The 27,713-nt window shown below is 36.3% G+C and overlaps 2 protein-coding genes across 2 annotated transcripts; one reads left to right on the forward strand and one right to left on the reverse strand.

Moving 5' to 3' along the window:
• Positions 1–4,732: 4,732 nt before the first annotated feature.
• Positions 4,733–6,629, reverse strand: LOC121318310 (coiled-coil domain-containing protein 71L-like). The gene has a single exon (XM_041254831.1). The coding sequence runs from the start codon at positions 6,526–6,528 to the stop codon at positions 5,680–5,682; it is 849 nt and encodes a 282-aa protein (XP_041110765.1). The 5' UTR covers positions 6,529–6,629; the 3' UTR covers positions 4,733–5,679.
• Positions 6,630–7,461: 832 nt separating this feature from the next.
• On the forward strand, positions 7,462–24,513 carry LOC121318311 (nicotinamide phosphoribosyltransferase). The gene is made up of 11 exons (XM_041254832.1): positions 7,462–7,622; positions 13,684–13,840; positions 14,286–14,389; positions 14,667–14,795; positions 15,789–15,947; positions 16,145–16,281; positions 17,542–17,767; positions 19,253–19,372; positions 20,957–21,097; positions 22,715–22,849; positions 23,103–24,513. The coding sequence occupies exons 1-11, from the start codon at positions 7,569–7,571 to the stop codon at positions 23,214–23,216; spliced, it is 1,476 nt and encodes a 491-aa protein (XP_041110766.1). The 5' UTR covers positions 7,462–7,568; the 3' UTR covers positions 23,217–24,513.
• The last annotated feature ends 3,200 nt before the right edge of the window (positions 24,514–27,713 follow it).

Here is a 27,713-nt window from a genome sequence, read left to right on the forward strand (position 1 = left end):
AGTGTTAATGAGTATAAATAAATAATTTAGTTAGTTAAATTCATTTTTTTATATAAAATCTGCAAAAACATGTTTGCCATATTTTATGGAAATCAAAGAAGAAAAAAAATCCACATAAAATAAAGCAGAGTTCACTTTTTTAAAACACTTCCGCACTAACTATTGGATGGCATTTTTTTTAAATATACATAAAACATAACAATTCTTTAAAAAATTAATTAAATACAGTTATGGCCAAAACATATGACTATATTTAATTACATTAGTAATAATAAGAACTGCCTAGCAGAATATGATTGTAGTGGTGCATTGGGATTCAAATTTACACTGCATTCTACAAATGCACTGTTTTACAAATGTGTACTAGGCTTGAGCATTTTTGAACAACTGCAACAGGATATTTTTAGAAACATTTGTTCTTCACCAAAATGTTGTAATTTTAAAAGGTATCCACATCAAGACAGCACATAGAAATAGTTTGGAAACAGTAACAGACGAGACTGATTGGCTGATAAACTGGCGTATTTGTTTATTTGACCAAGGCTAGAATGTGAACGTGCTACCATCACATAACACAAAACAAACGGTAAAGTAACTTTTTTTTTTTTTAAAAGAGTATTTTCACAGAAATATTGTCATCCTAAGTAATCACATCGTATCTTATAGTTCGCCACCTCCTTCCTTTTTGAGCATTCGTGTTATTACACCATGTACAGAAACGTGTGTATTTCCATATATAATGAATGACATCTTTCAGGACCTGCAGCACAGGGAGTACGCGCAAGGTCCTAATTGTTTTTCTCTAACCTTTCACATCGGAGTAACGCTTTGCTTTAAACTTGTGACTAACTATGAAATCCTTTTGGATAATAATAATAATAATAATAATAATAATAATAATAATAATAATAATAATAATAATAATAATAATAACTCCTTCCAGGGGGGAAATTAAAAATTATAGTTACATGGTTGTACATTAACAGTGTCATATATATATATATATATATTATATATATATATATATATATATATATATATAATATATACACACACACACACACACACACACACACACACACACACACACACACACACAGCTCTGGAAAAAATTAAGAGACCACTGCAAAATTATCAGTTTCTCTGGTTTTACTATTTATAGGTATGTGTTTGGGTATAATTAACATTTTTGTTTTATTCTATAAACTACTGACAACATTTGTCCCAAATTCCAAATAAAAATATTGTCATTTAGTTATCTGCAAAAAATGACAACTGGTCAAAATAACAAAAAAGATGCAGTGTTGTCAGACCTCGAATAATGCAAAGAAAATAAGTTCATATTAATTTTTAAACAACACAATACTAATGTTTTAACTTAGGAAGAGTTCAGAAATCAATATTTGGTGGAATAACCCTGATTTTCAATCACAGCTTTCATGCTTCTTGGCATGCTCTCCACCAGTCTTTTACATTGATGTTGGGTGACTTTACGCCACTCCTGGTGCAACAATTCAAGCAGCTCGGCTTTGTTTGATGGCTTGTGACCATCCATCTTCCTCTTGATCACATTCCAGAGGTTTTCAATGGGGTTCAGGTCTGGAGATTGGGCTGGCCATGACAGGGTCTTGATCTGGTGGTCCTCCATCCACACCTTGATTGACCTGGCTGTGTGGCATGGAGCATTGTCCTGCTGGAAAAACCAATCCTCGGAGTTGGGGAACATTGTCAGAGCAGAAAGAAGCAAGTTTTCTTCCAGGACAACCTTGTACTGGGCTTGATTCATGCGTCCTTCACAAAGACAAATCTGCCCGATTCCAGCCTTGCTGAAGCACCCCCAGATCATCACCGATCCTCCACCACATTTCACAGTGGGTGCGAGACATTGTGGCTTGTAGGCCTCTCCAGGTCTCCGTCTAACCATTAGACGACCGGGCGTTGGGCAAAGCTGAAAATTGGACTCATCAGAGAAGATTACCTTACTCCAGTCCTCTACGGTCCAATCCTTATGGTCTTTTGCAAACCTCAGCCTGGCTCTTCTTTGCTTCTCATTGATGAAGGGCTTTTTTCTAGCTTTGTACGACTTCAGCCCTGTCCCTAGGAGCCTGTTTCGAACCGTCCTTGCCGTGCACTTCACCCCAGCTGCCGTTTGCCATTCTTTTTGTAGGTCACTTGATGTCATCCTACGGTTGCTGAGTGACATTCGAATGAGTTGGCGGTCATCCTGGTCAGTGGAGTCGTTTTCGCCCTCTGCCGGTCTGTAGCTTTGTTGTCCCCAATGTGTACTGCTTGACCTTGTTCTTATGAACCGTCATCTTTGAAATTTTAAGGATGGAAGCAACCCGACGCTCACTGTATCCCTCTGCCAGTAAAGCCAGAATTTAACCCTTCTTTTCATCACTCAAAACTTTCCTTTTCAACTCTTTGGGCATGGTCAATAGTTATTTTTTGATTCCAATTACTTTTGAGGTACTACTAGCACTGTTTTGCCATCCAGCTGGTCCTATTGCAAGAGGATAGTGATGACCACAGGAGTGGTTTTTATACTTTTCCTCGTTAAATAAGATTTGGTTCAGGTGATCCCCTTATCAGTAGAAAAACAGATTAATCTTAGCTGCATAAGTATTCAACTCCTTTGCTACTGCAGCCCTAAATCAGCTCAGATGCAAATTATTTGCTTGAAAGGTCACAAAAATAGTGAAATGGTTTAAGTGCGTCTGTAATCAAAGTGGTTTAACTTGTAAATAATTTCCCTCAAGCATATAAAGACTTACAAGCTGCAACTCACATAGTTATCCAACAAAGCAATCACGAAGACCATGGAGCTTTCGAAACATGTCAGGGATAAAGTGGTAGAGAGGCACAGAGCAGGAGAAGAGTACAAGAACATTTCAAAGGCGCTGATTATCTCTCTCAGCAGTGAAGTGCATCATACCATCCAGACACTACCCAGATCAGGTCACCCTTCCAAACTGAGCAGCCGGGTAAGCAGGAAACTGGTTCGGGATGTCACTCTGAAGCCAACAATGACCTTGAGGGATCTGCAAAGTTCTGTGTCTGAGATGGGAGTCAGAGTTCACACATCAACAATAAGCCGGTCCCTACATAAAGTTGGCCTGTATAGATGGATGGCAAGAAATAAGCCATTACTCAAAAAGCCTCATCTTAAAGCACGTATAGAGTTTGCGAAAAAGCATGTAGGCAATACTGCAGATGTGGAAAAAGGTTTTGTGGACAGACGAGACAAAAACTGAACTTTTCGGTCTAAATTCCAAGTGTTAGGTCTGGTGCAAGCCCAACACTGCACATCACCCAGTCAACACCATCCCAACTGTCAAGCATCGTGGTGGCAGCATCATGTTATGGGGGTGCTTCTATTCAGCAGGAAGTGGGAAGCTTGTCAGGATAGAGGGGAGAATGGATGGTGCAAAGTACAGCCAAATCCTTGAGGAAAACCTGTTTTGGAGAGGAAATTCACATTTCAGCAGAACAATGACCCAAAGCACAAAGCCAAAGCCAGTGGTTGAACACGAAGAAAATTAATGTTCTTGAGTGGCCCAGTCAAAGTCCTGACTTGAATCCAATCAAAAATCTGTGGCGAGACTTGAAGATTGCAGTCCATTGATGATCCCCAAAAAACTTTTCAGAACTGGAACAATTTTCCTGTGAGGAATGGACAAAAATGTCACCATCCTACAGTCAAAGCTAGTAGACCTATCCAAGAAGACTCATAGCAGTAATTGCTGCAAAAGGTGCTTCTACCAAGTACTGACTTAAGGGGCTGAATACTTCTGTAACCAGTAAATTTCACTTTGTACATTTTTTTTGCAAGTTTTGCTGACATTCAACATCATCCTCATATAAGTGTTCAGTTTAACCACTACAGCTTTGAATAAAAAAAAGTTTGTTTGAAAAACTGTGCATAAATTATTTGTAATTCAACAAAATGTGACATTATTGGAAGTGGGTGAATAATTCTGTACATAATACTTAATCTTTAATCAGGTTATTACTTGTCTTCATGCAGGTATTCACACAATGCTTTGATGACTACTCTCCTAATGCTGTTGCTCTGTTAGAGAAAAACAGAAAACTCAGTTATGGTTTACGAATCAATCAAGTCAATTTCAAGGAATTTCTATACACTTATATAGAATTTAAGGATAAGTGTCAGGTTAAAATAGACGGAGGCAGCGAGTTTCAGAATGTCTGAAGACACTTTTGATATTCAGGGCCAATGGGTGAAGAGGGGATAGGAATTTCATTGATAAAAATGTACACTACCCAATGAAGAACCTCCCCAAGTGTTCCATGACTTTTTTTTTTTTTTTGCAATAAGCTTGTTTTAAATGTTATTTATGAGTAGTATTATTTTGTAGTATTTAGTTTTGGAGCACTTTTTGTAGAAATCTAGTTAACAAAATTGTACACCAATGCATTTTACTTTATAACATTTCATAGAACTATTGCAGACTCTTTTGTATGTTAATGTTTTATTCTGTAGCTTCAGAGTACAATTAAATGAGTATAAATCAAGTTGAATCAATACACATCACAAAAGCAAACAGCTACACAATACAGAATAACTTAATTAGTAAAGGTCAAAACCTGCTAAATTTTTGGCAAAACACATTCATATTTTAACAATTCTGTAAACAATTGACAATTGAGGTATTTAGGAATCAATATGCCCATACAGTACACCCCCCCCCCCCCCCCCCCCCCCCCGAAAAAAAAACACTTTTCCAGCATATAATACAAAAAGAAAACAAACAAGGTACATTGGTCACAACTTAAGGTTAATAAGTAATACCTCCAAGAGCCTTCAAAACTCAAACTCCACCCCCCTACCACCACACAATTAAATGTCTACTGTCCATTAACCAGTGATCTCCATCTTTATATAACAGACATCATTACACTTTTAAACTTTCATGCCCTACACCCGCAAACAACAACGTTGGCAGAGTTTAGAAGACTCGTGTCTGACTGGTATTAGATTTAAAGAGATACATGATTCTGCCTTAAAGCTGCAATTAATACAGGTTATGGCAGTACCATCTGTGTTGTTCAGTCCAGTTTGAAATGTATCACAATAATCTACAAAATAGTCAACTAACAAAAACTTGTAATATCTGTTGCTAGATCATTGAAAGTCAAAAGTAATTCACCGGTAACCGTTGTGTGTGTGTGTTTTTTTTTTTTTTTTGGTTTGTTTTTTTTAAGTTTTCGTGAATAAATCATTTGTTGTGCTTGTAATCTATTTCCCTGCAAATCACATAACAGAAACGCGAAGTAATTCGGGTAAATTGGATTATAATTGTTGTAAAGTCTAAATGTTGCATATACAGTACATATGGACTTGGATGTCACAGCCATATAAATAATACAAATAATAAATAAATTACCTGCAGGACAGAATATAAAAACACAGCTTAATATGTTTACAACAGCAACAGATTTCAACCATTTTGTAAGTTTTGAAATGCGTTTAAAAAAATACAAAAATCAATAATATTTAATACCATTTGGTAGTTGTTTGTTTTTTTGTATGTGCTGCATTTATTTGTTGAGGTTATGTGCACTACATATTTTTTTGCAGCTAGGTCCAGTTGTATCGCGCTCAGTAGTAAAGTTTGATATAGCAGCATAATGTTGGTTCAGAACTCGTACAACAAGTTACTGTGGCATATTTAAGCGTCGTAATTTTAAGACAGGTGTCAAATTTAAATGCATTAGTTTTTCTGCTCTTCTGCGAGCAGCAGCTGTGTTTTTTTCACTAGACACGTCGTCTTTCACCACCACCGTTTTAACAGTAATTATTTTAGGAGTTGCTGCCCTCCAGATTTCCTCCAAAGTCCTTTGACAATACACAATACCAGTGTCCAGCGAGTTTGCCTCCAGCGACTCGGGTAATGTACTGTCCGAAGAGACTGACGCAGTCTCCAGACTCTCCAGTGCAGTGAACGGCGAGTTTGATACTGTCTCCGGTGAATCAATGATTGGTGGATTTGATACAATGCACATTGCGTTTGACTCAAATACCGGTGAATTTGGTCTTGATACAGTTTTCGGTAAATTCGACACTACACTGCTGGGCAAATTTGCTGCTGCGCAGGAAGAGTTTGTTACAGTTTCCAGAAAGTTAAATACATTTCCGAGACCTCTTGTGTTCGGCTTCTTGGATTTTCTTCCTCTTTTCTTTTTTCTCTCTCTTCGTAAGCCAGGCGCCTTCTTTTTGGCATTTGCCAAGCCCTTGACCCTTTTAACACCTGTAGCGTTCTTATCTGGCACAACTGATCTGCAAGACGAATACCCGTAAACATCCTTGCTTCTCAAAATGACAGGGGAAAAGCCTTCATGCTTAAAACTACACAGAAAATCCCACATCCCATCCGAACTGGGGGTAAAGTCTTTGGGCCAAGGCACAAAAAGCTCAAACGCTTCTTCCAAAGCTCGTGTCCCTTCTAAGCAAACTTTGGATCTTGAAAATACAACTTTTTCTTTCTCCATAATCGATTCGATCATTTTCAAAAAGTTCGCTTTTTCCACTGACGTAGGCAAACTATCTTGTTCGCTCACCGTGTTCTTAAAATATTACTGGTGCCTTCAGTACCAAACACTTTCCAAATCCCTCCTTCTTCACAACACAAAATGGCTGATTCAGCGGCGTCAAGATTTTAAACATAATTTGAAATACGTCATCACCAAAGCTCCTCCCACTGTGATATTTAAACTCAGCAGTGGAGGGGGTGTTTGCAGTTACAATAAATATTTCTTCAGATTTCAGAAAGAATCTAGTTTTAGAATGATGTATTTATTGTTAATTACGCAATGCAACCTCTGTGTCGGATCCAGAACCATGTAATGCCACAAACTTTACAAACGGTCAACACCTTCTCTTCATTTTTGGTGTTGGAGAGCCCCTTTCAAAGGATTTACATTCAACTGCCCAGCACTTCCACTCAGTGAAGTAGGGAGGACATTGTGTGACAAAATTAAAAAATAAATGAATGAATAAACAAATACATAATTAAATAAATAAATAATCGATCTCTCTCTTTTTATATTGACGTGTATTTATTTATTTTGACATTTATTTCGAAATGTATTTCTTTTTCATTTTGGCATAAAATATCTTCCACAGTGAAGCAGCGTGGCTCACATTTTTCCACTACAGTGGGCATCTTTATATTACGTCACAGTACACAGAGCTGTGTACTTTCAAACACATTTGTAAAGGTCCTGTGAGATATATATATATATATATATTCACATTAAAATCAGTTGAATTTCTTCACTGAACTCCAGCCTTATTTCAGCACGCAGTCATTCAAGTCCTTGACAACAACATCAGACTCACAGAAGCAGTCACAGAATAGTTAGAGACCGCGCCTCCAATGATTCGTCATTGCCCGCCCACACTGCCTGTATCTAATGGGAAGGTTACGTTAGGCCCGCCTCTACTATTTGTCCAGCTCTACCCCAGCGACGAGGCTTGCTTGTGAGTCCATGTAGTGCAGAATACAATTGATACTGATACAGCAGCAGGACGAGTCAAAGAGAAGATGCAGCACAGCGGCACAGACTTCAGTATATTGCTAGCTACGGATTCCTACAAGGTAACGACGAGGTTTGGTCAGATATCTGTTTATTTATTTATTTTTTATTCTAAGTAGAATAGGTATACAAAGACAAGGTGGCGTTGCTTCCCAAGGCCATCACGCTTTCCTTGGTTCCCTTGTGTGCTACTTTCTGTAGGCCAAGTGGTAGGTAGGACCTCGGGCAGCACTAAGTAATGGCACCAGATTGTACATTTTGATATCAGCAGGTAGATAACGTGATGTTTTTTTTTTTGTCGTTCACAAGTATAGGGCAACACGTGCGGTTTGACGTTTTATTTCTTTTTTACTGATTGGGTTCTGTAAGACTCTACAATGATGTGCACATTTTTAACTGAACAAGGGTTGGGGGATTCCAGAATGCAAGCAGACATGTCACAGGAGTGACCCCAAAGACAATACCTGATTTTTTTTTCTCTAATTCCTTAAGATATTATTTATGTTTAGTGCAAGGTGTTTCTTCCTATTCTGAAGAAACAAAATTGAAAGTAAATGTAGTATGAAAAGGGGCAGAACACATCTTCATGTGCCACAGTGATGTAATTGCGATGGCTGTTTTAATCAAGAATGTTACAGTGATGTTATTACTGTTTATAGATTAGCCCTGTTAAATTTGTTCATGTATGTTACATTAGGTTCATAACGAGTGGCAGTTAGCTCACTGAGTAATGTTAACAACCATTAACATTTTTTTAGTGTTTACATTGTATATACATTGAAACTAAGACAGTTTTACTCTTTGAATCCTCGCATAGACGATATCAATCAAACTTTATTTGTATAGTGTCTTTCATACAAAAAAGTATATCAAAGCGCTGTACAGGACAACAAGAAAATCAAATACAGTACATTTGTATAGAAATTAAAGAAACAAAGATTTGAATTCAGTTTAAAAAGGCTAATATACAAAAAAAACAGAAGTCATTTGTGTAGAGATTAAAGAGAAACACAGTGTAAAATTCAGTTTAGAAAAGTTAAATCTAAAAAAGTTCAATTTTGGTTTGGTCATCAATCAGCTGGTGTTCACTTCTGATAAGAGGTGGCAGTGCATTCCACCATCTGGGAGCACAGGGACTAAAAGCTCTCTCTCCCTTCCTTTTCTGTATAAACTTGTGGTAGACAGAGAAGGCCTGTATCCGCTACCCTTAAATAAAAACAAGAAACAGCAATGATATTTTACTTAGAAAAATGCACGGTGTTGTACATATTGACATATACTCAATGATGCACATTTTATTCAGCCATACATATAAACAAGTGCTTAAATGTAACTTATTGCTGCAGTGATGGAAATAAGACTCATATTGCGTAGCAGTTTGATCCATTCCTGGTTTTACTATGAGTTTAGTCAGACACACCTGAGCTTGTTACTTATACTCTGTGGCTGATGAATTGAAACCTGGAATGGGGTCAACTACTGTACAGTAGGAGTTTTTATTTCTGTCAATGTACTGTAAATCAAATGGATTGGAAAATGTCAGCGGTAGCCTATATTTCAGTACAACTTGTCACTACTTTTCTTGTATTTATTTACTACAAGTTGTAGGTTCAAACTACAGGCTTCTCAGGTGGTTGGGCACTTGGTTTCACCTGGTATCACCACACACCATAAGCATCTCTATTTTGTGTATTGCGATACAAACCTATATTTAAATAGCCCTAAAAAGATGAGTATAATGTTACTGCAATTTGCCCTACTGCAGTGTACCTACCATGTAGGCTATAGCCTACACAATAATAATAAATATCAGCAAGTGTCAACAAACAATACAAAAGAGAAACAGCATAGCCTATGTCTTTAGATACGTACCCAGTTCTTATCTTATGATGTTGTTCTTGATCTGACAATGATCTAAGTCGCGGCTCTTCACCTACTTTTTAAAGGGGCCAGATGGGGGGGGGGGGGGGGGGGGGGTAGGAGTAGGAGGGCGTCTTCATAAATGTATTTGTAATAAAAAAAAAAGTATTTACATAAGAACATAAGAAAGTTTATAAACGAGAGGAGACCATTCGGCCCATCTTGCTCGTTTGGTTGTTAGTAGCTTATTGATCCCAGAATCTCATCAAGCAGCTTCTTGAAGGATCCCAGGGTGTCAGCTTCAACAACATTACTGGGGAGTTGATTCCAGATCCTCACAATTCTCTGTGTAAAAAAGGTGCCTCCTGTTTTCTGTTCTGAATGCCCCTTTGTCTAATCTCCATTTGTGACCCCTGGTCCTTGTTTCTTTTTTCAGGCTGAAAAAGTCCCTTGGGTCGACACTGTCAATACCTTTTAGAATTTTGAATGCTTGAAATAGGTCACCACGTAGTCTTCTTTGTTCAAGACTGAACAGATTCAATTCTTTTAGCCTGTCTGCATATGACATGCCTTTTAAGCCCGGAATAATTCTGGTCGCTCTTCTTTGCACTCTTTCTAGAGCAGCAATATCTTTTTTATAGCGAGGTGACCAGAACTGCACACAATATTCAAGATGAGGTCTTACTAGTGAATTGTACAGTTTTAACATTACTTCCCTTGATTTAAATTCAACACTTTTCACAATGTATCCGAGCATCTTGTTGGCCTTTTTTATAGCTTCCCCACATTGTCTAGATGAAGACATTTCTGAGTCAACAAAAACTCCTAGGTCTTTTTCATAGATTCCTTCTCCAATTTCAGTATCTCCCATATGATATTTATAATGTACATTTTTATTAGACCGCCAGATTCAGTATTGTTAAGCAATATAATAAATATTATATAACATCATGTTTGTATATTGAACAAAGCTTAAACATTTTACCATGTGAATAGTATTTTAATAATAGAACAGTGTGAACAGTTAACAGAGTATCATTAGAAATATTTTTAAATCTATGTGACATAGTAATAGTATAACTGTTATACTATAATACAGCTGTAGTCAAAAGTTTACATCTTATCTACAATTATTTAATTAAGCAATCTTTTTGCAAAAAAGTATTCATACCCTGACAGCGAAATGAAACAAACAGCTCATTGTTGCACCTTTAGCAATAATAACCTCTTTTAAATGATTAGGATATTTGTCAATGAGCTTTTGGCATGATTCTTTAGTGATTTTTGACCATTCTTCAACGCAAAATTGTTTCAGTTCATTCAAATTCCAAGGACTTCTCTTGTGCACAGCCTTAGACTCATACCAAAGATTCTCAATCTGATGTAGATTTTGATGTGTGCTTTGGATCGTTGTTGTGTTGGATAGTCCAATTGGGGTTTAAACCAAGTTTTGTAGCGGAGGGTTTCAGATGGTTGGCCAATTATCTTTTGGTATGCTATGGAATCCATTTTACCATGTCTTGGAATGAAATTTCCTGTACCATTAGAAGAAAAACAGCCCCATAAAAGGCTATTACCACCTCCATGCTCGATAGTAGGTATGGTGTTCATTTCTTTGTACGCCTCACCAGACTTTCTCCAAACACACAAGCATGACCAAATAACTTGATTTTTGTTTCATCACTCCACAAAACCTTTGGCCAGAACTCATATCCATCATTCAGATGCCATTTTGCAAACTTTAAGCGATTGTCCTTGTGACATTCCAAAGATTGGCTTTTTCCTTGGCCTGTGACCATTGAGACCTGTGGTTGAAACAGAAACTCCAATCTCACTTGCAGCCAATTCACTTTAAATATCTTTGGCAGTCAATCTCAGATTGTTATTAAACTTCCTCACAATTCTTATTTTTTTTGGAGAAAGAACCTTTTTTCTTCCAGACCGAGGGAGTGTTGTGACAGTATCATGAGTCTTGTACTTCTTGATAATAGAAGCAATAGTTGAAATTGGGATACTCAAATGCTCGTAAGTCTTATTCTATCCTTCTCAAGCTTTATGACAGCTCTTTACTTTTTCCCATATTGACTTATTGGCAATGGCAGTAATCATCCTATGCCTAACCCTTTTATACTCTCTAAGAATGTTCACATACAATCCTGCATTTCCTATACATTAGTAGAATTAGGTTCTGCATCATATCATAATGACATTTCTAGCACCTTACAGACAATACTATCATGGCATCAAAGGGTATGAATACACTTGAATTGGCATTTTTGGAGTTATGTAGGCGAGTGAGCCGCATAAAGTAAGTCATCATAGAAGGTCAGCTTCCCTCACCCGGCACACTGAATGCATGCCTGCCCCAGGGCTCCCCTGGGTCCTAAACCCTGCTAAGTACAGACAGGGATTGCAGTAACCACACACCAGTCATGACTTTTGCAGACATTAAAGGTTTACTATAATATATAGTCTGAGAGCGAGAACTGTGCGACAGTGTGGTTGTGAGTAAGGTAAAGATGTGCAATCAAACTTTCATCATAATGTAAGTGTGTCACTTAAAACAAAATAAACTTTTGTCTTTGTTGCTATTCCAGCTCTGACACAAAAATGAAAATTCAAATAAGGTAATAACAAACAGATTAATCCCATAGTAAGGAATGTTGTCATGTTTCTACGTTTTGTTTAATTTTCCAAATAATGACATTTGATGTTTCTCAAAAAGCAATCGAGGAGTGCAAGATCGCACAAGAGCTGCACAAGCACGTTGGTAGGAAGAGATCAGCACCTCTACTTTAGAGCTTCTAACTGCCGGGCCTTGTTTGGTTTCAAAATGCGTTTTGACATTGTATTCCTTAACTACTGACACACATTCGTTGCACATCAAACACACTGGATTTGTGTTCAGTACAGGTTGTAAAATAAGTATTTGTTGGTCCACTCATTGTTGACTCTACGATGTTCACCATATATTTCTCTTTCTGATAGCTAGTTAGAGCCATGTTTATATGATATATCACTTTAAAAAGAAAAAAAAAGACAAAAAACTTACTATATCAGTTTTATGTATCACAGAGTGAAATACGACCAAGCATGTTTCAAGGGGAAATACCAATTGTGTTCCTACATTTTAAAGCTGCAATGTTCCACAATCTTATTCATTTTTACATTCAAATGATATTTCTGGGTGAATGTTTACTACATTCTTTAACGTTCTGTACACTGTTTTTTTTGTTTGTTTGTTTGTTTTTTTAGCTGGCCATCTTACTTCGATGACCTAAAGTTTAGCTGCAGGCAGACAAACCTCAACTTCTAGTAGAAATCAAAACAACAACAAAAAAAACCCTTTTGACATTCAACCTTAAACCTTACAAAACATGAGGGGTGAATTACAACGAACTAAAAGTAACGTACTAGCTGGGGATGATCCTGTGGTTATAGAGGACAGCACAGTACACCCTCGCTATAACGCCCTTCATTATAACAAACCTTCGGCTATAACGAACCTAGCCCCTGGACCCAAAATAAAAAAATATAAAAAAGATAATATAAACACACAGTGTCAACATCCCGGTCTGTACGCACGGGATGCCACCTCCACAGTGAAGTCAACTCTTTTGTCTTAATAAATACGCACTGTGTAACTACGCCTCCGAAACGAAAATAATTTTATGTTGCAACAAAGTTGGAAAATATGTTGATTGTTTGAAAAAAAGAGTAACACAGGCATATAATATAGGTTGTCAAAAAGCACTTTTGTGGCTTGTTCAACAACCATGCGGCAAAGCAAAAATGATTAAAGAAAAAACAACAACTTGAGGATCTGATGAACTTTTCATGTCCAGGTTGATTTTGAATAAAAGGTCAGTTTGGGATTCTTGCATGTTGGATTAAGATTTGGTGCACTTTGAAACAATTCATGTCAGATTGATTTTGAATAAAAGTTCAGCTTCAATTCGGGATTTTTGCTTTTTGTACTACGTTTTAATTCTTTAACAAATAAGATAAAGGAAAGGCAGAATACTGCATACGTGAGACGAACAGGTACATGTAATTCTATTTTTATTCACAATCTCATCTCATTAACTTTCTCCAACAGTTTATTGACCTATTTTGATTATCCTTTCACTATAACAAATTCCTCGATATAACGAACAATGGGCTTGGACCCCAACAGGTTCGTTATAGCGAGGGTGTACTGTACTAATAATACTCTGCAGGACAGTAAAACATTATTTTCTTTGTTTTCTTTCTTGTACGTAGGTGACTCACTATAAGCAGTACCCTCCCAACACAAGCAAAGTATATTCTTACTTTGAGTGCCGTGAAACAAAGACTGAGCATTTCAAGGCCAGGAAGGTGAAATATGAGAAAACAGTATTTTATGGCTTACAGTATATTCTGAATAAATACTTGAAAGGTATACCTTTTTTATTTTATTATACCTTTTATTTTACATTTTTACAGTATCTTTGTGGGAAAAGTTACACAAAAATGGTTAGCAATATATATTTTAAACATACAAGTGGTGCAGATTTTGGAGTGTGTTACCAAAGTTTATTGTAGAAAGTCTATTCCACGCCCTCTGTTGACGAGTGAAGTAATCCTATAAAATAAAATAATCCCATAACATTCAAAAATAAATGTTACCACCCAAGAATTGGTCAGTTGTAAGCTATGTTCCCAGAAGTCTGAGAAATGAATATATGATACTGTATACTGCGCATTTGGAAAGCTTAACATTTTGTTCGAATATGCCAAACTGAAGATATACTGACTAATCTTTAAAAGCGTAAAGTTACCTGAAGAGAAGCATTGAAATGTAATAATCAGGAAGTCATTTAATATTTAACTTATTTTAAAAGGTAAGGTGGTGACTCTGGAAAAAATACAGGAAGCCCAGGAGGTTTACAGAGAACATTTTCAAGATGATGTTTTTAATACAAAAGGCTGGAACTACATTCTGGAGGTAAGGCGCATCATGATCACATATATTCAGAGGGGCTCATTTAAAGAGTGCACATTCATGCAAGGCCTGGAAATGAAATAAATGCCACAGTTGGGGGGAGGGAGAGGGGGGGGTTACTTTTCTGGGTAACTAGGTAGAGTAAAAACAACATATTTTTTAAGAAACTGGGATTCTAGCTTGTGAGTTGGAGTACAGAGTTCTTTGTAACTTATACATTTTTATTTCTAACAAAGCAGTGCGCCAAAATCAATCTGTTGAATCTGAATTTCATTTGCAGAAATATGATGGTCATCTCCCCATCGAAATAAAGGCCGTCCCTGAGGGCAGTGTTATTCCAAGAGGAAACGTGCTCTTCACTGTTGAGAGCACTGATCCTGAATGCTACTGGCTGACCAACTGGGTCGAGGTCTGTATGACACATTTATACATTTCATTGGGTAAATATTTCACAGGCTATCTCACCCCTTCTCCAAATGTATGGAAATTAATAATGATGAAAACCAGCTCAGCAGTTTTTTAGATGACAGTCACCTTTTCAGTCATCGTTGTGGGTACTAGATGTATAAAAAGTGAACTGGGTCTAACTTGGAATGCGAAATGTGGCTTTGCTGCCTTATGCCAAGAAAGGGTAAAGTTTGAGATTATGGGCCCATCACATAGCTGTTACGTACCTATTAAAATGTTTTTTCAAAGTCTGTTTTTACAAACATAAGGTTTGATATTTTCCAACCTTTTTTAAATTGTTCAGTCTACAGCAGTTTCATGAATATCAAACTCTTTTTACAAACAGGTCTTAAAAAAAATTATTAAATAACACGTAATTTAAAGCGTCATGACTAGAGCCCTATTAATCTTAAAACATATTAGATTAGCATGAGTTACTGTCATGTTTGTTAAAGAATACAAAGCAATTATAGTTATTAGAAAATTGATAAAGTTATATAAATTGCTTTTATGTGTAAAATATTTGGTGCAAAAAAACTGTCTGCTGGCACTGTAGTTTTATTAGTTAGTCAGTTAATATGTGTTCATGTGCTTTCGGCATTTGTTATTGTCAGCTGATATGCTCATTTAATTTGGTTTCTTTTTACAAAGTGCTACTATTCAAAACTCTTGAATGTTGGGGATAGGCTGAAGGAGGTGGGACAGGACCGACAGTTATATTATTCGATCCACAACTGCCATCCTGAATTTACAGTACAACTTGTATGTCCACATCCAAACGATTAAGTTATACATTAAAATAACATCTGTACACAAGGACACATTAGGGGTATCTTTAAAAGATGACTAACAGTTCCAAATATATGATGATAAAGTCCAGAAATATTAACGTGGTTTTAGATCTTTGCTCAAAGGTTGTCTTTAAATTCTGTTAATTCTTGTCATTCTAATGCAGACTATCCTTGTCCAAGTCTGGTATCCAATCACTGTTGCAACCAACTCAAGGGAGCAGAAAAAAATTTTGGCCAAGTATTTGATGGAAACATCTGGGAACTTGGAACGTCTAGAATACAAACTGCATGACTTTGGATACAGAGGAGTCTCCTCACAAGAGGTAATAAAGCTCCATTTAAAAAATAAATAAATACAGATAAAGAGGAATACATTGGATAAATTAGAGCCTGACTTTATTATAGTCCGTTGATCGTCATTTGAAATAACAGTAGATATAACTAAATACATCAATGTCATCAGTTTATATTTGTACATATATGCATTCTGGTTGTAACTAACACTAGACATTACATTTAGACTGCTGGTATAGGTGCATCGGCTCACTTGGTTAACTTCAAAGGAACAGACACTGTAGCAGGGATTGGTGTTATTAAGAAATACTACGGGACCAAGGACCCAGTGCCAGGGTATTCTGTTCCTGCAGCAGAACACAGGTAACTCTATGCATGTTAGTGACACCCCAACAAAACTGGGTACAGTCGCCATGGCTTAGAACTGGCACGTTTGTGTTAACGTGATTCACCCGCAATAAGCTATGGACGGTTTAAACTGCCACACAATAATCTGACATTCAAAATGTCTCTCAATCATCAGTACAGTACTGTAATCAAAACAAATAATTGTGTATACAGTTAAAGGGTACATAAGGACCTTTTTATTGTGTTGCTACAGGTGTGTGTATTGTTTTTATTTTTTTAATTTTTTTACATTTTGACCAGTTTTGAACTTTTAAATTGCATTCCCTGCCTCAAGATGGCTTCACATGTACCTGCATGGACCTCTCAGAACTACATTTCCCATTATCCTCCTGCTCACTGGTAAATCCATCTGTTACATATGTGAGAAGCAGGGTGATGGGAAATGTAGTTCTGAGAGATCCATGCAGGTACCTGTGATCCTGTGCAGCCCTGTCTGTTGTTATCATATATATAGACTTTATGCTTGACTGGTGGTCTGCATAAAATTGCGTTATACTACTGCATAAAACACTGACATCTGCACTGCCGTCAATTGTAACCATCCTCAGGGCTACTGATTGTTCCATTCTTGGGAATACTAAATTCCGTTTTTCAAAAATGCCCACTTTTTATCAATGTATTCATAATTAAATATGGCATTTGAACATAAATATAATATTGGTATTTAAAATAAGTATATTTACCAACAACGTTTTTTTTTGTTGAATCAGACTCTTGTAATACTAAGTAATGCACCTGAAGACACTTCAAAACCTGTTGGTCATTGCTGGCATTAAACAAGCAGAAAAACCTAAGAATTGTTTTACAACATTTCAGAAAACCAAATGTCCAGCACAGTTCATACAGAATCCTATTTCCAATTTTCAACTAACACAGTAGTTCAGTCTACAAATAAAGGTGTTTTGAAAAGACCTGTTTAGCTTACTGCTGGCATTTACAATAATAAAAAAATGAAACAGTTTAGTAACAGTCCAGCAATGTCATGTGAGAGTAATCCTAGTTTTTTTTCCCCTTTTAAAGATGCAATGTACACAAATATATTTTATCATGTACAACAGCACTTCAAGTGTAGTCCATTAATTTAAATTTAAACTATCGCTAATCTAATTAGTACTATAATCAAAAAGTGGGTGTTAAACTTTGTAACAGCATTTGTAGTTTGGCTACATGTTCCTTGAAGTAATTTACTCCCTGATTTTTTTTTTTTATTTACAGTACTATTACAGCCTGGGGAAAGGATTATGAAAAAGATGCATTTGAGCATATTGTAAAGCAGTTCCCTTCAGTGCCAGTATCAATAGTCAGTGACAGCTATGACATTTACAATGCCTGTGAAAAGATATGGGGTGAAGACCTGAGGAGCTTAATAGAGACCCGCAGTGCTGATGCTCCTCTTATTGTCAGACCAGACTCAGGAAATCCACTGGATACCGTACTAAAGGTAACATACACTAACCTCTTAAAGCTTCTGTTTATTCACTCATTTAAACACACACTACCCTTAAACAGCAAACTGTCAAGACCTGCTTTCTTTAGTTGTTCTTTCTGGTAGTGGTTTCCTGCAGGTTTTGCCATTCCAGAACCATTTAATGGACACATTGGTCAGTGCAGCAACTGTGTTGGAGAATAATCTGGTTGCACAGGCACCCGCTTCTGTTTTCCCATGATTGTTTGTGAAGAGTTGCATATACCAACTTAAACAGGTCAAGTGGATTACTTGGCACGTCACATAACACATAAATAAGCACACATTTTATAGATTTTCTAATTTTAGTGTATATCACAATAGATATTTTATCTAAATTTGACTTCAGGATAAAATCACATACATTTCCCCACCTTCTCACAAGACCGAAATCCATAGAGATGGCAATTGCATATAAAAATTACTTGTTGCACATTTACAGCTAAAACAGATAATTTCCTGGTGTTAGGACACATATTGAAGAAGTGTTTATTGTATTCGAAAGCAAAAATCCATGTCTGTGTCTGCCAGAAATGTCATCATTTCTATCAACTAGAAACATGCAAAACATGTTTTGACTTGCACCTAGTTACCACCTTGCCAGAATTGATGTGATTTAGTTTCTAAAATGGCAAGTGAAAAAAGAGCTCCTTTTGATGTTATGGATTAATATTTTAAAAACAGAGGGTCAACACATCTGCATTTCACCCTCTACTTAAAAATTTGTACACAACAAGTAGTAAACCGACCAGATTAGGATGTGCACACATCTCTACCGAAAGCCACAGGTGCTGTTTAAGATTTGGGAAGCGAGTCAAAAACGGATATGCCACTCAAAGGCCTCCACAGTTTTTGTGTAGCTGAAAGAAAAAAGACATAAGTGAGCCTCAATAGTGTCGTTATTACTTTATGAATATGTGTCTATGGCCACTGTTTATTTCAAAGAAATGGCAATAGCAGGGAATACAAAACCCCCCTGCAGTGTCTACTTTTTATGTACTGTTTTTTGCCTGAAATACACACAATGCACAATACAAACTACTATATGGCATCCTTTGTTTTGTAGTTCAGTGGGGTAAAGCAAGGCCTTCACAACCTATTCATGCTTCTGTGTGTTTTATTTCTGTGTGTTTTTTTTTTTTTTTACTGTAACAGTGTTGCATATCATGGCTTGGATTTACTTTTGTATTTTAAATTACTTTGACTACTGTAATACTTGTCTGAATTCTGAAATATGTTTGTCCCAGCAACATAATTTCCAGATTGCTGCCAAAGGTAATTGACTTAAAATAAAATTAACAATGATGTATTTTTGTTACTGCAGCCAAGAATACAAACTACATAAACTAGTATTAGTTACATTATGCCTTAGTAAATGAGATTTGTTGCATGCAATTATACTTGTTTTTTGGTTTGTTCTAAGGTTTTGCATTCGTCTTAACTGTTACACATTTGATCTAGGTCCTGGAGATCTTGGGAAAGAAGTTTGCTCCCACAGAAAACAGTAAGGGGTTTAAGGTGCTACCACCTTACATCAGAGTTATCCAGGGAGATGGTGTGGACATCAATACTTTACAGGAGGTTTGTAGACCTTAAGTCTTCTCTTAATAACCAGGCTAAATGGGTCACAGGTTGTATTGAGACACCTCCAGTTTACTGGTCATAGGTGTTCTAGATTAACCCTTTGCAGTCCATTTATTCAGCGCTTGTCAGACCCGTCAGGTCCAATTTATTTTCACACGTGCTGTTTATTTTACATGCTCTGTTTAAATTTTTTTTTCCCCAGAGTAAAACCGGTTTAAAAGGCACTGCATATCAACAGGACACTCAGCACTTCGTCTCCAGCCACGCCCCACCCCTTGTTCGCTGTATTTATCGTATACCTCTTCATAGTCGTGCATACTGATAAATCATCTCCTAATCACTCGTTTTGTCACCAAACGCCTCAATAATGTGATCCAAGTCATTATTTTATTACTATAACATCTCAAAAAGCTCTGCAAATGTCTGTGATATTTTTTGAGCGCTGGATGCAGAAACACCCATCTCCTTTGTTTATGTCCGTGTTACCTCTGTGGTGCTTAGGGCTATCAGATACACCTTTATTTATTTATTTTTTCTTTTCTCTTTTGGCTTCATTCGGCTCCTGTTGGTCTCACTCGGCCATTGAAAGGTTTTCTCTGCTTTTTCTGGAGAAAAACAGCTAGAGACCGTTGCTTTACGACTTTTTGATGATGTTGGACAGGGTCCAACATCGGACTGGAAAGGGAAAATTGTAATGTTGGACCTGGTCCAACATAGGACTGCAAAGGGTTAAACAGCTCATTGCTGTACTTCGTAAAGGTGTGCAGAATTCAAATTCATAACTGTACAAGGCAAAGTTAATATTTGTAGTTATATAAACTCCATAGGCTACATTTGTCAATTACTTTGACGTCAAATTGAAATTATGCGATAGTCAAGAACATGCTTGCGACAGAACTAGCTGTGTCAAGATTCAACACAGGATGTTTTCCTTCCTCTTGAACTGAATTTGCTGGAAGTGTGAGCTAAAATGTAAAGTCTACCTGCCCATGTATGAGCACTTTTCCATTTAATATAACAGCACCAAAGCTGCAAATTGTATTAATCAACTGGGACAAAATTTAGAAGACAAATAAATACAGATACTTTATAATTTTGAACACGTGTTTTTATGAAGGACATGTCTCGAGCAAATCATATGTGTTGTTTGGCTGGAACTGGAACGTTTTACTTAAGGATAATGGCTTTTGTGACTAAATGTTGAAAAAAACTGATAAAAAATGATTTCATTTTATGTTCTTTTTAAGATCAAAGTCTGCTGTCAAAGATAGTGTTCACATTAAAACTGCAACAACACTGCAAAAGGAGGATACTATTTCTTACAGCTTACAGTATATAGCCTGTGTATAGTAGAGTGCTGACTGTTCAGACTGAAAAAGTCATGTGTTACACAGTGATTCAGTTCAGATATCAGATGGTTCATTGTTTGAGTCTTGTACAATACCAAATGAATGAGCTGTGCTTGTTAAAAACATCTTTTATTTTGCCTCTAAAACCAGCTTCCAGACTTCCCTTATGTGTTGAAAATAATATATTGAGGGGGGGTGGGTGAATATTGAATGTGTTGCTGTTTGTTTTCAGATTGTAGAAGGCATGAAGGAACACAAATGGAGTATTGAAAACATTTCCTTTGGTTCTGGTGGAGCCTTACTGCAGAAATTAACCAGAGATCTCCTAAACTGCTCTTTCAAGTGCAGTTATGTGGTAACCAATGGCCTGGGGGTATGTCATACACAGTTACATCTAATTTATTTTTCAGGTTAATTTGATTAGATATGTTACTGCATGGCATATTAATATATGTGATGGGGTTTCAATAGATGGCACACTCCTGGGTCCTAAAAGTCACCCATGAGACTATACAGACATGGGGTGTCTGTTCAGTTGACCTAAATGCCCTTCTCATAGCATTTGGTTGAATTTTTACCATGCAACATGTGAAAACCAAACCTTCCTGACCATATAAATGTGTCATGCTGCCTATCATGTTTAAAGAGGAGAGGGCTAGATTCACAATGGTTGTGTATCAGTTTTGTATAGATATGTCATTTAAAGTCGTCAAATATTGGTTGGACGTATGATAGACAAACATTTTAAAACGTGTGTGTCCCAAGTTGAGACTCCCTGCTAAATCCAATATGCTATATTTGATATACCTTTTTTTTAATTAAATTCTAGAAGCCGTTTACAGTTTGTCGAGCTTGTCTTATTTTTAAAGGACCTTTTTAACCAACTGTATTCCTTCTAATTAAAGAAGCACTTTTTAAACCATAATTAAAGAAGCACTTTTTAAATATTTTTTTCTCAGATGGCCTGCATCTTAAATTCAAGTATAGTGATGCATGTATTAAAATCAACAACGAAAGACCTGACTGCACGTGAAGTACACAAACAGGAACGTCACTGACTGCCCGAGAAAAAGGAACAAAAATGCCAAATCTCTAATCATCCGTGACATACAGGCACTCGTTTTCTAAGAAGCGTCATTAGCTTCTGAGGAATTAGAAGAGAATCTTTTACAATTTCAGTGTTTCGTTATTAGGCTCCGTTCCAACAAACAGTACCAGCCTGGACAGATCGGAAATGCTGATCAGACCCCTGTATTTTTCAGTATACCATAGTGATAACACAGTTCACAAAAAGGGGGGAAAAAAAAGGTGTGAGTAATCATGACTGGAAATGAGAAGCCGCGTCTAACTGTAATGCTCTGTGTGACAGCAGACTGGAAATGAGAAGCCGCGTATAACTGTAATGCTCTGTGTGACAGCAGACTGGAAATGAGAAGCAGCGTATAACTGTAATGCTCTGTGTGACAGCATACGGCCACAAACTGCCTCCATATGTGAGGTTGTATCTTTTATTCTTTTATTTGGATGTTTTATTTTTTCTTCAAATTCAGGGTAGGAAATTTGGTCTGCATCTTTTAATTAGAGGGTGTCTTAAATTTGAAGGAATACAGTCAGTGTTTCTTCTTATTAGCACTTGCAATATTATCACTGGTCCCCATTTTCTGCTTCCTGGTACCTCATCCTTTCCTGTGTCATAATTCAAAGGTACCAGGATGCAGCAGCATAGTATATTATATTTATTTGCATATCCTGTATTAACAGAAAAGACTGGTTGTCCACATGCTAAAAGGGGAACCGTTAGTAATCTAATGAGTGGTATAAAAATATGAATAATTTTAAAGAAATAGTTAGCACTATTTGCATTTTACCTGAATGATTTTATTTTTATTTTTATGTAGGCCATGTATTGACTGAAACAGCTTTATTTCATTATAGGATTTTGAATCTGTACCAAAGAAATTGAGCTTGAAATTCTTTTGCCTTTTTGTAGGTAAACGTGTTCAAGGATCCAGTGGCAGATCCAAATAAAAGGTCAAAGAAAGGTCGCCTGTCCTTGCACAAAACACCCAGTGGGGAGTATGTTACTCTTGAAGAGGGCAAGGGAGATTTGGAAGAATACGGTGTGGTATGTATAGTGGCTTTCTTTTTTGTTTGTTTGTTTTCCATTTAGTTAATTTTGTAGTAGCTTTTTGTGCATAAATCTGAAGAACCGAGTGAACAACGTCATGTAATAATGTTGTGTTTTTTCAATAACTTTTAATGCATCTATTTTTGACTTTTAAACTTAGTTTTCTGGGCATGCCATAATGGGAAATAAAATATTTGCAGTAGCTCATCCAGTTAAAATATGCTTTGAAAACAATCTATTTTCTTAACAGGATCTGCTTCACACAGTTTTCAAAAATGGCACGATAATTAAGTCGTACACCTTTGATGAAGTGAGAGAACATGCCAAATTGAAGGAGACCGAACTGGAAGAACTGCTTCACTAATTCGAGGTGGTGTATAAGTAACAAAGCCTGTGAAATAGTGTCCAAATACACCCCACTCTCCTCTGAGCACCATCCTTGGAAACCAATCTTTCTGTGAATAACTCCTTTCATGACCCTGTTGGGGGCCAAGGTGGTACAAGAAGGCCTAAAAGTGAGGGCAGAGTGTAATTGGCTTTTTTGTACAGGTCTATATTATCCTTTAAATTTCAGAATTTACCAAACATTGTTCTACTGTTAAAGATGGGGAAAAATAAAGACCAAGAGCATATTGCCATGCTTTAAACTAGCGCGGTTTATATTTTATATAGTTCCAAAGGTTGCACCGACAATACTCATTTAAAGTGACCGGTAAATGTAGATTTATGCAAGTTTCTAAAAGTCAATACTTTGTTCAGCTGTAGCATATATAGATAACCAATAAATGTTGCTGAATGTGAAAGTAGCGTATACTGAGAGTTCACTTGTTCAGAATTAGATTTGTTTTAAACAAATACGTGTTTGATTGGAAAATGCACTTTTCGTTTTTTGTTATTTGATGTTTTCAGATGGTTTTGCCTTTTGTTTCTAAAGCGACTTTCTCTGTGAAAGCCAAATCACCATTTTTAAATAGTATGGCCACTTCTGTAGTAATAACACACAATGCTAGGTGTCTAATCGCTGTCTTGCTAAAGAAAGAATAAAATTAGGCTTCACAGTCAGTTTCTTTCTCTTTTGTACTCCAACAGAATTTTTTGTTAGGACATTTGCGGAACATTTTCTATAATTTTCAAAAATAATGTACTGTATGCCACCTTTTTTAAATCATCAAATAGGAATCAATTTACAACAAGCTGATTTTAACATTTTTATATGTAACTTTTCAGTTCAAATTTGTATCTTTGTGACTTAAAGGTAAATTGTGTTTGAAGTGTGTTGCTGTAAATGCAGATCTCTATTACAGGTGTTATTGTGGCCAAACTCTATTACTACTTAATAGCATATGGGGATACATGCTGTATATGAAGAAAGACCATTATTTTTTCTAGATTTTTTTTTTTTTTCTCTTTAAATCCACAATTACAATTTATTCAGTTGTACACCAGTTAAGTCATGAGTTCCCCAAATAGTTTTTATGTCTAGTTCACTTAGTTTGAAGTGTGAGTGCGGTTTAGAATGAATGCTGTAAAAGTCTTTGATTTAAATTGCTTGTATTGTTTTATGTATTGATGTAATGTTTCCAGAATTTAGATTTTTTTTTCAAACTTTTGTATAACCTGCTGTGGCTATGTTGTCAATAATATTAAAGCGACCACACTAACTGTTTGCATAAGTTTGTTTTTCTTGTAACCGTAACATTACGGTGACTGTAAGACCTTTTATTGCCGCTGTTGGCACAATTTACTATTACAACACATCAGAAGAGACTTCATTTTTATTTATACTAGATCTATAGTTGAATCCACTGCCACCTTTGTGATAAAGCTATTTCACTATTGTTTAAATACAATTGTTCTAGCATTTGACCAGATCTGTGTGTGTGGAAAATAAAAAGTAGGATCCATATAACAGTATTTTATGTTTAAGCTGTATTTACCTTTTTTTTCTGATTTCAAAGTTCATTACCTGAAAAAAGGGAGGAGGTTGTTGTAATCGATCTCTTATTAAAAGTGATTTGTGTAGACTGGTGATGCTTAAGAGTCTCTACGCAGGTGTGCATACCTGCAACCGTCCCAGTTTTTTGGGCAAGAACTTTGTAAGACTTCTCTTGCTGATTGGTTGTTTTGAGTTGCTTTCTTGTAGCATGTGTCATTGTGACAGGATAGCACTGGGCCCAGATGTTGCTTGGCAGGCAAGAGATGCAGAGACAAGGAAACTGCAGTTTAAGCACTAGAGTGCACATTTAATAAACAAAAAGACACAAAGAAAAAGGCACAAGGGCCAAAATAAAAAGGTTAAACAAAACAATATGTGCTATAGGCTGGGTATTAGCATTCACTAGTGATGGGACTGAAGCCTCAGCCGATTCAACCCCACTTGAACCAACTGAAGGAAACACTGTTATGAAGCAAATGTTCATGTGAACCATGAACCATGTTTAACAGTAAGGAAGGATTTTTTTTTTTTTTTTTTTTACCCAATACATACTCTTTTTGTCAGCAGTGCTCAGTGTGGTATTTCAGTCAAACAGAAAGGAGCTTTTTTTTAATTTTTTTTTTTTAATCAAAATGCTGCTTTTTGTTTTATATTTGCATAAACATTTACAGATTTTTCAAATTAACAAACAAAACAGCATTAGTATGTACAAACACAGCTCTTTATAAACATTACTGGTAAAAAATCATCTGATCTATTATAAGTGTATAAAAGATACAGAGTACACAATTTCTTTAAAAAAGGAAACGGTAGGGATTCAAACCCACTATTTTGCACCTGTACTTCAGAGCTAGATCTATATTACATGCACCACTGAAGAATCCTACCTATCAGACCATCTTACTACAGTTGCTGAAGTCTCATCAAATTATGCTGTCTTATTTCAAGCAAACTATATTTCTAGTGTGATGATTTAAGAAGGTTTTATTGGTTAATTGCATGTGTGGTTGATATGTCAAATAAATATTCCAGGCAATTAAAAAAAAAATAAAAAATGGCCGAGCTCTGTCTTTAGAAAAAATACTGAAATGTTCCTTTACACTGAAACGATGGTTTAAATTATAGATGCCCACTTAACCGAGAAAATTAAAAATTAAATTGCTTGATATTGTATGTCAAGTGTATAAAATATCACTATATAACACATGAACATTAGTGCAATTGTCCACTTTACTAAATGCCTTCTCCCTGGAGACAGGGGGCTGTCTACTCTCAATGTATTCAGTTGTGCAGATCTACCAAGAGATGGCACTAAAGAGCATGACACGCTTTGGCTCAGTAATCTTTTTGCAAACCAAATGGTTCAGGAGGCTTCACCTTTCCCAGTGCTAGCATTTGCTATACAAACATTCACCTTATCCCTTCACCAGACACAGGCGTTCTCCTTCCTTTTAAACATGCACCATTGACCTCATCTGGCAATAGCCACACCTCTAATTGCTGGCAGGGATAGATTTAACCCCATTCCTGCCAACCTTGCATTCCTACATTCCCACACACACTAAAAGTTAAGGGCTTTCGCCTTGCCATGGTAATATATACTTTCCTTCAGTCACACTGTCACACATGTTGGTTATGTTTATAAACTGTTGTGACGCTGCTCACGTTTCTAGAAGAAGCTCAATAATTATTACTTTTAATACTGAGTCAGACATTAACTATCTTTATTAGTGGTTATGGTGATGGGGTGGCTTTACAGATCCATCACCCTGCGCCACTGTAGCTGTTCCCTGTTTGTCACTCAGCTCATTTCCACCTTCTAAAGTACCACAACCCAATGTGGAATACATTTCAGACTAGGGGATTATCTCATTTACATTGAGCTGTATACAGTTACAACGAGTGTAGACCACTAATCTGATGGACAAAATAGTTTGTGCTTATGGCCATTAAACCAGACTAAAGTTTATCTCAAGCTCAGCCCAGTTCTGAAAAAAAAAAAAAAAAAAAAAAAAAAATTATGAAGGAAAAGTTGATATTTAGATATTGAGAAAAGAAAATGCGCAATGTCTACCTTCTCTCAGTAGAGCTTTTTTTTTTTTTTTTTTTTTTGCAAAACATTTCATAAAACAAACATGGACTGTGGAGTTTTAGAGTTTTTTGTGGGAAATAATAATAAAAAAGGTTTAGTAAAATAGATACTGACTGTAGTTTTCACATTATTACGCTTCCGGGTTTAGAACCCACAGTCAGTAGTTTTCCAATAAAACCCTCGTCATGTTTGTACTATATAGAGCCAATCTATTCGTTGTTTTTTGGAAGACAATTGCAAAAGGTAAAGGCATGGTTTATAACCAAAAAAAAAAAAAAGAACCGTCACTAACACTAATTTGTTCCACTAAATTTAGAAACATCAGTACTGATATACAGTTTGCTGGACTTTTTCTCTACATATGTTATCAGAAGCAAGTCGCCCTATCTGATAACAAGCTTCTGTCCGCTTCCAATTAACTCTCAAGACAACTAGAATTCATTCATAGGGAACCACCTCCACAGGTGTCCTGATCTTACTGCAATTGCACACTAATTATGTAACCAAATTATATAACCAAATGATTATGGTTGGTAGGTTCTCTCTTTCAGGAACCAAATGTGAGAACACTGTTTGGTTCAGTTAGGGGCCATACAAAAGTTAAACCATTGACAAAAGAATGCACTTTTCAGTATTTGTACTAAATGTACTAAAAAATATTAAATGCAATATGCAGGATTCAGATAGTTAAGTGTGCAGAGCAGTTTAAGAAGGTTGTTCCTTAATAAGCCCATGTTGAAAACAGGCTAATGTAAATTGTTAATGGTGTAATAAACACCATTTTGAGTAAATAGAGCTTAGATGTGTAACAGCAGATATTTCCAAAGTTGACT

The sequence above is a fragment of the Polyodon spathula genome, chromosome 7 (assembly GCF_017654505.1).
Source record: "Polyodon spathula isolate WHYD16114869_AA chromosome 7, ASM1765450v1, whole genome shotgun sequence".
Taxonomy (NCBI): Eukaryota; Metazoa; Chordata; class Actinopteri; order Acipenseriformes; family Polyodontidae; genus Polyodon; species Polyodon spathula.